The 12782-nt window shown below is 41.2% G+C and overlaps 1 protein-coding gene across 1 annotated transcript; it reads right to left on the reverse strand.

The window, feature by feature from the left end:
• Window positions 1-460: 460 nt before the first annotated feature.
• sik1 (salt-inducible kinase 1) lies at window positions 461-11851 on the reverse strand. The gene is made up of 14 exons (XM_074659030.1): window positions 11440-11851; window positions 10176-10379; window positions 9963-10079; window positions 6240-6303; window positions 5959-6120; window positions 5417-5541; window positions 5197-5320; window positions 4874-5094; window positions 4500-4649; window positions 4284-4394; window positions 3946-4171; window positions 3601-3855; window positions 3306-3495; window positions 461-3193 (listed from the first exon to the last, which is right to left on the reverse strand). The coding sequence occupies exons 2-14, from the start codon at window positions 10326-10328 to the stop codon at window positions 2674-2676; spliced, it is 2418 nt and encodes an 805-aa protein (XP_074515131.1). The 5' UTR covers window positions 10329-10379; window positions 11440-11851; the 3' UTR covers window positions 461-2673.
• Window positions 11852-12782: the final 931 nt, after the last annotated feature.

The following is a 12782-nucleotide window of genomic DNA, read 5'->3' on the forward strand; positions in this document are numbered from 1 at the left end:
AAAAAAAAATGAGAATCAGAAGAAAAATGTATAGAGGATAGAAATTCAAAGATTAAAACTATTTCTTTCCAGCAGTTTTTCAGCATATAATAATATTAGGGCTGTCAAAGTTAACATGATAATAACGTCGTAACTCAAATTTGTTTTAACGGCACTAATTTCTTTAACACATTGATGCAAGTTGTGATTTTTTTGGTTGTAGCGGGCTCAGTTTTAAAGCTACAGTGAAGATACTGACATCATATGAAACTAGAACACCTAAGGAATTCATGACCATGTCATACTAGCTTGTCCACATATTTTAATCGTTTGACAGCCCTAAAAAATATTTACTGTACTGTAGTGGTGAGGATCCTTCATAATCCTTTATTATTATCGTGAACTGGAAACAAGAGTTGATAAACTACATGTCAGTAAATATATCCAAGTTATGATTAGAAAACATTCAAACAACAGACAGTTTAGGAAGTGAACTTTATTTAAATAAATAGCCACATAAATAAACAATCTTTCTTGAACTAACATTCTCTCTCCTTTCCTTTCACACACTCACACACACAGACATGCACATGCTTACACAATCAAGTTAACAAATCAGATAAAAAGAAAATGAAATACTTCGTATTATCCAAAGTTTATCAAAAAGGGTCATCTTACAGATTTGCATCAAGAGTCTCTTAGTGTTTCAATAGTTCTGTGAAGTTTTTTCACCATGACAAAGAAAACAAATATGAATAAAGTGCAATTCTTGCTTCTTTTTACACAGCAAGTTCAAAGGTCAGATTCAGAGAAGAGAGAGAGGTCAGAGAAGACATTTAAACGACCATTAACGGAGCCATTCATCTTCCTTTCTTTCTTCGGTGTAGTGAGACCTCTGATCGTGGGTTTGTTCAAAGGCACAAGTGTTGGTAGTGAGTGTAATCAACCAAAAACTGTTGGATAGAAATATCAACACTGCATGTTTCCAAAGCAGAACTGGGTTTGGAAAAACACTGCACTTCAACATATAGAGATATGAGAGAGCTAACTGAGCTTACAATATCACACATCTCTTGCAGCTTTCTAATATGTCATCTGAACTTGACTGCACAATCCAATCAGCTTGTTGCAGATCGTTTCTACTTATTTCTAGCCACTTATGGACAACTTCCAGCACAACATGGTATTGCTATGTTCTGATTTTTTTCTTTTTTTCTTCATCTTTTCTAGAAAAGTACAAAAATGAATACCACCATGGTCCTGATAGTAAAAGCTAGATATATTAACAACATGTGTAGCATTAGGATTTGATGGCAGCGGGAGTTTTCTCAAAGCCAAAGCTAAGGAGATCATGTGAAATATGCTCGCTAACCACCATGCCACATTTTGAGACAGCATTCAAAGTGAAAAGTCAGTAGTGTGTCTGTGATAGATCACCCATCTCTTGTGCTGTTCGCTCTTTGGTAAAACCCAAATGCTTCCTTTCAGTTAGAGAACAACAAGCATGCTGTGTGAAGAAACAGCATTTTGAAATGCCTTGAGTATTTCTATCAATTTCTACAGTATCGTGTTGTTATGTTACATAACTAGTACCAGTTCTAGACAGCTAGCTAGCCCAGCAAAGACAAATTAAAACACAAAAACCTCAGGCAAATGTACATTTTGACCATCCTATGTAGAGCCTCATCCTTCCTTTGTATTTCAATGTGAAATATTGCACTGTTCCCACAGTCTTTGTTCTGTCCATATGAAAATCGTCCTTCCTCTGATATTCTGGGATCGATTTTGTTAGGGGAATTTTTTTTAACAGGTTTCCACATTTTTGCCTGTGGAGGTAGTAAAAGCATCTAACAAGAAGGTGCTTATAGAACAAAGGGAATATGGGTCGATGTATCCACATATGTAAGGTGTTGCCGAGCTGACTGATGTACCTATTGTGCTTTACTCAATCAGCGGGACACCATCTTCCTTCAGGTTTGGCTGATGAGGATGTAGCAGTCTTTCTGCGGCTTGAGGTAAAAGCAGCATTTGCGAGTCTATAATAATCTTGCACAGACAAAAAAATAATAATCACAGTTTCAATACAAATCAACTCCTTCAGTGAAGCTTAGGACGCTATACTGTATGTTCATTGCACTGCTACAGAGAAATGTCTCTTTTAAAAAGGCGAACAAAAGAGGGAGAAATGGAAAAAAAGGGAGAATTTTGGTCTTCTGTCCAGTCAAGTGAAAAACAGCAAGAACAGGAAATGACGCAAGAAGTGTCTAAAAAAAGAATGGGGAAAAGAGAGCCTTCCCGTATTCAACAAAATCAAAAAGTTAACTTAGACAGCATCAAAACATGTGAGACATAATTGTATCGGCTAGCGTCCGCTCTCATTTCATTCAAGTGAATCCATCAGGGAGCTGAATGAGAGTCTTTCAGTCTGTTATTGCTTCTCTGGCTGGCTGATACGGGCTTGTCCAGAGTTTGGTTATTGCTTAGTCTTTAGCTTATATGATATCAAAAGTATACACAACATACGTGTGTGGACACATTCTCGCACGTGTACCGCATGTTGTTAAATAAAGTGTACGTTTGTCGTTTGCATCTGCTTTTTGTTCTTTCACCTCACTTCTGCTCTCTTTTCTTCTCGGCTCAAAACCAAGTGAAGATTTTTTCTTCCAACAATCGCTGGTCTTGATGGCTGATGTTTTACTTCACCATCACACAGCTACTGCGCTGCTGCTGTTGTGCAGCCAGACCCAACTCCTGCATGTTAGGGTCTGTGCTGGAGGCCGAGCCCAGGCTCCACACTCCGGGTTTAGACATGATGGCGAAGGCGCCGTGTGTTGCAGACTGGGGCTGCTGTTGGAGGCCGATGTAGGGGTGAGGGTGGGTTTGCTGGCTGATGTGCAGACGAGCCTCGAGAAGGTAAGCAGCGGAGGCCACGGGGGACAGAGAAGAAGAGTAGCAGGATGAGGAGGATGAGGAGTAGCAGGATGAGGAGGTCTCGAGGGTTTGTTTCCAGGGGACGTGCTGTAAACCCACAGAAGTTTGCTGAGGAGGCAGGGCAGAGGGGGTGGGGGTCGCGAACAGGGACGAGGAAGCGAACACTGTAGTAGGTGGAGGAGAGGGTGACTGCTGCTGGGCCAGGAAGAGCAGGGGATTCTGGGTAGGTCCTGTCTGAGTGGCTTGGACCTGAGGCTGGAGTTGATGCTGGATCTGTAGCATCCTAGAAAACAGAGAAAGGAGATCAGACTCTCTATTTACATCAGGGCTTTTCAAAGTCTGACACTGTGGGCCGCCTCAGACAAAATCAGTGTAATCATTTTCATGTGTCTCACCTTTGCTGATGCAGCACCTCCTCCAGCATGCTGCGGTGCTCGGAGAGAGCTGGACCCTGTGACCCTCGGCTGCCGCGGTTACAAGAGGGTGGAGGAACAACCTGCCTCGTCAGACCCTTGATCTTATTTAATCCCAAAAGCCCTTTAGTGCGTGTGTTTTTCCTCAGCTGCTGACGGAAAGCTTTGAGGCCTGTGGAAAGGCATAGGAAAGTGTTACACAATTCTCCTTTGATCCGATAATGTGACACATTATGAAGAAAATCGGAGTGACGCTTTCATGATCATGCTCCTGTACCTTGTGTGAGGGAGGTGTCGGAGGCTCTGCGACCCTCCTGGAAGCTGGCGGCAGGCAGGCTGCCCTGGGCCTGGGGCAAGAGGTGGGAGGAGAGGGTCAGGGGAGCTCCAGCAGGCAGCAGAGCTCCACTTTCGAACCCAGAGGCCAGAAGTATTGACATGTCACCCATAGTAGCCTGCAAAGTGGGGGCTGGACTGGATGAGGACTTCAGACAGCCGTCAGAAGAGGCAGCATCTGAGGGACTGACCACAATACCTACAGAAACGGAACAGGGAAGAAATTAGACTCCGTACTGTATATGCGTCACAGTGTGGACTGACATGTGCTATTGTATAACATACTCACATGGAGGGTTGCACTGGTGGAAACGGGCCGACACCTCAGCCAGTGTGTGTCTGCGGGAAGTGGTGGTGGGAGGGAGCAGAGGCCCGAGAGTTTGTGTTGCCTCCTCCTCCTCCAGGTCTCTGGGCCGCACCTCTTCGCTGATGCTCGTCTCCAGCAGGCTGTTGGGTGAAATGGAGCGGTTCCAGAGCAGTCTGTTCAGGCTGGCCTCCACTGGAAACACCACACGCTGAAACAGAATGAGTTGGGAGTGTTAGCCACTGATGGAGAGAAGAGGTGCAGTATTTGTCTCTTAAACTCTGAGCTGCTGAACGCTGCCGTCAAGTGTTGTCATCATTTACCTGGAACAATCCACCTTGGTCATACTCCATCTCCGGGTAAACTGGAGGAGTGCTTTTGGCTGGAATTGAAAATGCTGTGGATCTAAAGCTGTCGGTGGACTCCATGATCACCTAGAAGCAAGCACACGGCGTTTTTTAGACCTCAAGTCTAAAGCTGCGGGTTAGATCAGGACTAGGTATGACTTTAAGCTCAATACACCAAGCTGGAGTGCTCACCTCTGGGCCGCTGGAGTCGGAGGTGCTCCTGGGTCTCTGGCTCCAGGTCCCACACTTGCGGCTCAGCTGCTGGTTGCGATGCTCTCTGACTCTCTCCAGCAGAAGGTAGTAGATAGCAGAGAAGTGATTATAGCTGCTGCTCTGTAGAGACTGAGGACAAGAACACACAGCAGATTAGTGGTGTTGCTTTAGCATTTACCTCCTGTGGCTCTTGATGCCAGCTTATATCCATCACTTCCTTTAGCTCTTCCCCTCTTCACTATATTCTTTGAATGATGCCATTATGTTGCTGCCCCTGTTAAGTATAATCTATTTTCTCCTGAAACTGTTCACAAAGTCATAAAACACCAAACTTTGTTTTTGCGTTCAGTCACCTCGATAGTCTTCTGGCGGTCGATGCCCAGTGTGTTCATGATGCCCAGCACTGGTTCACTGTAGTCCCCCAGGTTGGAGTTGTACTCTGTCATGGAATGGCTGAGGGTCTGGTGGGCGGCTGTCGGGTCTGCCAGCATCCAGCGGTGCTGCTTGATCTGGGCCATGCTGATCCTCCTGGCTGGGTCCACCACCAGCATCTTACGGATCAGGTTTTCACAGTCTGGAGGACGTAAACGAGGAATGAGTCTTGGATTCGGAGCACTTTAGATTTAGACAGAATTGGTAATTAGCAGTAATTTTTATGACTTTGTTGCCCTTATACCTTGAGACATGAAGAAAGGGATTCTGAATCGTCCCTCTGTGACTCTCTGTCTGAGTGCAGGAAGGCTGGGTCCATCAAATGGAAGAGAGCCGCAGACAAGAACATAAAGTACCACACCTAAGCTCTGTGAATAAAATAGCAAAAAGGAGAATATTAGCATAAGAAGAAAATGAATGTTGGATTGAATGATTCTGTCTACAGTTTCCTTCTATACGCTCACCCAAATGTCCAGCTGAGGCCCCTCATACTCTTTCCCTTCAAACACTTCAGGGGCAGCATAAGGCGGGCTGCCACACCATGTAGACAGAGGCTCCCCTGCATTGTAGAAGTTTCCAAATCCAAAGTCTGTAAAACACCGGAAGAGATACACAACAATTTTGTTATTCAGACTTGTTTGTTTTCTCCTTGAGGAGCTCAGGGCGCTGGAAGTCAGATGTGTTGTTTTAGTGTCTTGTGTAATTTATCATCGTGATGTTCAAAGACACCCTTAGATCAGATCATATCGAGCATTAGCATATCTTCTCTCACACACACAAAAGACTAGTCTTTCGACAACAATCATTTGATTCAGAATGGTTTAAGAATCCAAAAACTGCAAATACTTCCTTCAGGCCAAAATGAACAGAATACAAAAGTAGCAGGGAGGTATAAAGATTCAAGATTCAAAACATTGATTTCTAATTTCAAATGAACACTTTACAACACCTTCCTGCCAGCAAACCAGTAACCATGGTAACGGTAAACGCTATATGGCAGACGTACCAGCTAGTTTGATGTTCATGTTGGCGTCCAGCAACAGGTTCTCGGTTTTTAGGTCACGGTGAACGATGTGGTGTCGGTGGCAGTAGTCCACGGCTGTAAGAATCTGCCAAAACTTCTTTCGTGCCTCATCTTCACTCATACGGCCATTTGAGGTCAGGTAGTCTGGAGGGAGAGAGGATATTTTAGTTTGAGTCCATATTTGAGTCAGAAATGTTGTGGCGTTCAATCTATCATGATCAACAGATTTAGCCTACATTCATTTTCAGTAAAGCTGAACTCACCAAACATTTCTCCGTTATTTGCATATTCGGTCACAATATACAGCATGTCTTTGGTCTCCATGACCTAAGAGAAATAGAGAGCAGAAAAAAGACAAGAGTTTAAACCAACTGTGTCATTGGCAGCTGGTGATGACAAAGAGTAAAACCTGTTCCAGGTCCCTGAGTTCAGCCCGTTCCAGGCATCTCTTGGCATATCAAGACATTTTCTAACCACAAAAATCCCCACTTCATTCTTCGTCTTGTTCCACACACACATAGCACCAACACCCTGGTTTTCCATGAAATGCACTGTTGCATAAGCCAGCCGTCAGTGACTTCCGTCATACAGTTATGTTTTAAAACCCATTTCATACCACAAACCCAGAAGGGAAACACGTAAAGGCATATAATTCACACACACAGACAAAGCATTATCAAACGGTTGGAAATGTTCTCCCTGAGGGTGACTCTAGTTGGCAACGGATACTAGTGTTGAATTTCAAGCTCCCCTTATCTCTTTATTTCTAGAAAACAGAGAGAGAGATTCACATAGGCTGTTGTGTCCTGTCTAGTGGAACAAAAAAAAGTCCAGCGCACTTTGTAGGCCGGAAAGACGCAATTCCCAATCCTTTCCTGGAGCTCATAGAAAGCTTCCATTTCCCAGGAGAGCCCTCGGGGACGGGGCAGTTGAGCAGAAAGTAATTTTCGTCAGATGACAAAGCCCTGTCTGAAAGGCTCCTGGCCAACTTTGAATTAAATGTCAACAAATTCCACTGAATGGTGGAGCTTAATTCTTTTCAGCCACCAGGCGCTGAAAACCAAGAGAAGCATGATTCAATACACAGACGCCTCCAAGCGGGGAGCAGTCTTTATCTGTGAGATAGGGCAGCTCTCTGGGGCTCTGTCACCTTGAGGTGCAGCTGACGTCACGGCTCTGAAGAGCAGGCATGGCACGTCAAGGACCCTCAAACCAACCCAGAAGGAAGATTAACCCCTTCGCATCCATATTTTTCATTTTATTTTCTATAAAGTAGCTTTAAGGTTGTTGAAGCTGTGTGACGTTTACACTGAGTGATATTCAAACCCAAGACTCCGTGTTTTTTGGCCATCACATGCGTAATATTTGAGATGTCTTGTGCAGCATTTTATACACATTTCTCATAATTCAGCCTGACATATTTGATATCTTTGGAAACTTTGGGATCCCCACTAAATTGTAAATATATTTCTGTTTGTTTGAGAACAGCAGAGTTTGTCACACCGGTGGGAGAGTAAGGTTTAAGAGGATAAGAGGGGAGTAAGTGTGTGATTGATACAAGGTCAAAGAGGCTGAGACAGAGAGAAAGGGAAAGAGGCTTCAATGATCCTTGACTAGAGAGGAAAAATAACATTTTACTCTCATGGGATCTGTGAGAGAATGGAAGCAGCAGCTGATTTATCGGGCCAGAAGTCTCAGATCGCCTCATCATCAAGCACGAACCATCTGACTAGCATCACCTCAGACAACCCAAGGGCACGGAAAAAAGGGTGCATCACATGCAAGACACAGAGAGAGGTCATCCATTTTAGACTTCAGAGCTGTGATAGCCAGGAGACAATAATCTAATCTTATCTTATCTTTCTTTGTCATAACATTTTGAAAGGAAATCACTGTATCGCATTGTCAGTGTCACTAGGGGTGTAACGATACATTGATCTGGATTGATTTATCGATTCAATTATCAACGATCCTACATCATCGATGCAAAGTGAAAACATCGATTCATACTTTAAGATACGCCTTTATTTTGAAATTCTTAACTGATAAAAATATTTGCACTTATTATTCATTTTATAGTGAACAACAGGAGGTCTATTTTTATTCTTTTTATTAAAAAGAATATTTTTTCATTTTCAGAAAGAGCCCAGTATATAAAATGGTCAAATCTGAATTTAGTTGCTTTTTGTGAGTTAATATAAATGTAACTGATTGTGTTAAATATGTATGAAATGTGTTATTGTCTCACATCGATCGCAGGCCCCTGAATTGAATCGATCGAAATCGTATCGTGGCAGACTTTGGGATATCAGCAAATATCGTATCGGTGTCCTAAGAATCAATATAATATTGTATCGTGATCAAAGTTATGATTTACACCCTTAAATATCACGGTTAACAGTTTAATATCTAATAAACAAGATGAAACCAAATGCTGACACAATGTAAGATGTTAAGTCCTTAAATTAATTCTACTTGAACAAATATATTTGACATTTGACCCAAGGGGATACAAATTTTTGGCTATCATAACTTTGTCTGATATGCTGTAGTACGGTTAGGTGATCCAATTCTCTAAACTAATTTGACTGCTACAATATAAAATTCACAGACCATATCACCAAATCTCACTTTTGATTTTATTAATTACACACAGATAATATTGTTGCAACTTGCATTTTCAATATCCATATAATTATTTTCTTTCTTTGTCAATTAATCATTTGGTCTATAAAATGTCAAAATAGTGAAAAGTGTCCCTCATAATTACCTAAAGCTCAGGGTGATGTCTTTAATATGCTTGTTTTGTCTGAATTACTGTCCTAAATACAATGAAATACAATGAAAAGCAGCACATCCTCACAACTGAGTTGGAACAAGGCAAAGCTTGGCATTTTTTACTTGAAAAAATTTGTTAAATGATTAATCAGTTATCAAAATAGTTGCCAATTAATTTTCTGTCGATCGACTAATATTTTAATCGGCTTATTGTTTCAGCTCTATGTGATGGGAAATACAGTTGGGGTTTCCAAGGAATAATGTCATGCTCCTATTGTTGCAGTCGAGACAGGAATTCTCAGTAAATACTGCTCAGCTGCTTGGAACCGGACATGAAGTAATCCTCAAAAGTAGCCAAACAATACAAGGGCAGAAAAGCCCATTAAAAAAAAAGAAAGGGCATTGTGTGCGTTTGTTTGCGGGGGTGTATGTTTGTGTGTTTCTTGCCAGACGCGTGCCACAACACTCGCAAGACGAGCTGAGGAGAAAAAAAGCGGATTCTCTCCACTAAGTCTTCAAGATGATTAGCAGCAAAGCAGCGCTCTGTGGGGTGCCCTTCACGTGACATGCAGACACATTGCACTTGGCTTTAACAGATGCTAATTGGGCTTAACGTTCAGACCTGTGGACGCATCTTTAACCAAAAGTCTCCTGACTGTTCGCTAATTCCCATATCTCTGCAATCACTTCTACCATTATATAACTGAAAACATCTTGCAGTGTTCCCAATACTGACTGGAACCAATGATTATTTTCACTCTCTCTCTCTCTAACACACACGCACAGAGGGAGGTCAAAGGGGATTGCACTAATGCTGTTGTGCTGTACTTATGATTCAATGTGCTCTGAGAGTCAGCAGCTCACCACAAGCCGGTACAAACCACTTAAATAACAAATGCCCCTTATTTGGCACCGCTGCATCCACATATCAACAATAATGAGGCACAATGCTTTGCACCACAACATTGCTACTGAGGGAAATAAATGTGTCCCCATTTTGCAGAGTTTCCCCACACACCATTGCATTTTTACTCCCAGATTCATGCATGCGTTCAGACCGTCTCCCTGCACTGGGTGCCGTCACAGAACCAGGCTTCACAGCTGAGGACGTGATACAGGTTGAATAACACACTACTGCTGCACGCACACACACCATTCTGCAAACATGCATGAACCAACACTGCAGAAAGATTAAAGATAATACACACCTGGTAGAGTTTGATGATATGGGGGTGGTTTAGCAGCTTCATAATCTGCACCTCTCTGTAAATTTTCTCAAGGTTGGAGGGGTTCAGTCTTGTCTTGTCGATGATCTTAATGGCCACCTGGAAAAAAAAATTGTAAATTGAAAAAATTAGAATTCATAAGATTATGCATCTTTAAAAAAATCTGCAAATACAATTTGGAGGAGAGCTGCTGACCTGTGTTTTTGTGACTTTATGTCTGGCCAGTTTCACCACTGCAAAGTTTCCCTTCCCCAGGGTGCGGATGATCTCGTAGAAGCCGACCTGCAGGGGCCTTCCCTGGGCAGCGCTGGAGTGAGCCGCCCGGCTGTTCTCTGTCATGATCACCATGGTGCACCAACGGTCTGGAGTTACAGCGTTGGGATAGTTTAAGGCTAGTACCTGCAGAGACAAAGGCAACCGTATATTTCATTGCTTTGTATTTTAATGCATTATAACAATGGATAAATTTTTACATAACATTTAGCAGGTGTTTTTTTCAACATAAGTGTAGGCATATATAGTACGTGGCCCTACATATATCTATGGTGCAGCAGCTGAAAACTTTCTTGTATAACAAATTAGTTCAGAGTGAGAAATTTGAGCTTAGTAGCCCAGAGTGAGTGAGGTGCTGTCAAAATTCACAGTGATATGATCAAAAGAAAATGATTTAAGTGTTCAATACATATTCCAGTTTTAATAAGGGTTAAAAACTGATAAAGATAAGATAAGATAAGACATTCCTTTATTAGTCCCGCAGTGGGGAAATCTGCAGTGTACAGCAGCAAAGGGGAAAAACAAGATGCATCCGCTAACACAGTAAAAAAGATCTAAACAAAGTGTAACAAAATATGAACCATTTAAATAGAAGGAAGTATAAAAATAGGAGCAGTATATACAGTATTGACAATAAACAGACTATTAACAAAATTGCACAAGTGGAAAATGATATTGCAAAGTACAGCTTCTTAAGGTCAATCCATAAAGCCATAATTCAATTACAAAATGTAGGTTTGTTACTGTTAAATAGAAAGTAAAAGCGTGCCTAAAAAAGAAAGTAGCTTTGGGTTGTGTAAGAAAATTTCAAAATTACAAAAAAAAAGAGGAAATATCTGGTAGTAAAGATTGGGTCTAATGGAGACAGAGGAGTATGTCTTACCTTAATAATACGTATAAAAATAGGAGCAGTATATACAGTATTGACAATAAACAGACTTTTAACAAAATTTCACAAGTGGAAAATGATATTGCAAAGTACAGTTTCTTAATGTCAAGCCTATAGCCATAATTCAATTACCAAATGTAGTACTTTTTTTTTTACTGTTAAATAGAAAGTAAAAGAGATCAGCTTGACTAAAAAAGAAAGTATAGCTTTGGGTTGTGTAAGAAAATTTCAAAATTACAAAAAAAAGTCGATATCTGGTAGTCTAAATGTAGTTTAATGGAGAGAGAGGAGTCTTACCTTAATAATAAGAGGACATAAAGCACCTTCTCTCACAGTTCAGACGGCTCTCAGAAGAAACGTAAACCATTCCACAACCAGAGCGAATAAACAACAACAAACACGCACGGAGCAACTTTACTGAGACTTTCTACAACAAGTCTTTCGGCCGGTGCTCGGTGCGGTGCGGTGCGGCCGGTGTGTGGCTGAGAGCTCCGCCGGAATGTAGAGCTGAGGGCTCCGGCACTCACAGGGGAACTCCTCCTCCTCCTCCTACTTCTCCTCCCTCCCTCCGCCACCATAACAAATTGATACCCACCTTATTAACGTCACACCCGCGTCAGAGCTCCGAGCTGGGTGCAAGGCAAGGCCGGGCTCTACAGCAAGGCACGGGTTGCTCGGCAACCGCGCGGCTCGGAGCGCTCGGTGACGTGAGTTGCTGATGGAGGGGTTGCTTGGAGATGAGGACGGTGACGTCAGTTGTAGAGATGTGTCACCACGTGATGTTTCCCTTTGCTGGCTGCCTCGCGCGCTCACTCCACAGCACCGGCTGCTGCGCGCGGCTCCAGCAGGAACAGAAACAGGAAGCAACTGGTGTTGTTGTTTTATTTTTTTTATGGAGTAAACGCCATTTTGTTTTATTTTATTTTGTGTAAAAAAATAATCTATGTATTGTTGTTTATGTTGTATGTTTTTTTAAATGTTTTATACTTTATTTTTTCCCTTTTTTCAAGGTTGTTTTCATATATGCAATTTACAGTTCGTAATAACAATAGTTTATAAACCATTTTTTTAAGTAGATGGAGCTTATAGACAAACTCAATGAGTACACTAGAGAAAACAACTTCAACACTCAAAATTGAAATAAAATTAAGAAAAGAAATAATAATAATAATGATAAAAAGAAAGAATAGAGTTAAAAAAAAACATAAAACAAACAAGACAATAATAATACAGAAATACGAGAGTTAATATGTATGTTTTTTAATGGAGTCTGTCAATAAAGATGAACTGAACTGAATCTAAACTAAAAGGTACTCAAATATACATTCATCCACATAGTATTTGTAGGCTATTATATGTCATATGCATTATATAATGTTTTATTACATTTTATTTATTCTATTTTAGTTTATTCTATTCTGTTTTTTATTATATTATATTATATGTGAAAATAATCTAAACCAAAATGTATATATATTCATATTCATCCACATATTTGTATTATATGTCATATGTCATATGTTTTACTTAATCTGTTTTATTCCATTCTATTGTACTTTGGGTTGTATTGTGTGTGTGTGTGTATATATATATATATATATATATATATACTACTAAACTCAAGTTCCTGTGGTCACAAA

The sequence above is a fragment of the Sebastes fasciatus genome, chromosome 14 (assembly GCF_043250625.1).
Source record: "Sebastes fasciatus isolate fSebFas1 chromosome 14, fSebFas1.pri, whole genome shotgun sequence".
NCBI classification, from domain to species: Eukaryota; Metazoa; Chordata; class Actinopteri; order Perciformes; family Sebastidae; genus Sebastes; species Sebastes fasciatus.

Coding starts and splice junctions, on each gene's coding strand:
- sik1 (XM_074659030.1), bottom strand. CDS start 10,328: ATGGTGATCATGACAGAGAACAGCCGGGCGGCTCACTCCAGCGCTGCC. Junction 10,080..10,175: donor ATAAAGTCACAAAAACACAG/GTCAGCAGCTCT, acceptor TTTTTTTTCCAG/GTGGCCATTAAGATCATCGA. Junction 6,304..9,962: donor ATATCATCAAACTCTACCAG/GTGTGTATTATC, acceptor TATTTCTCTTAG/GTCATGGAGACCAAAGACAT.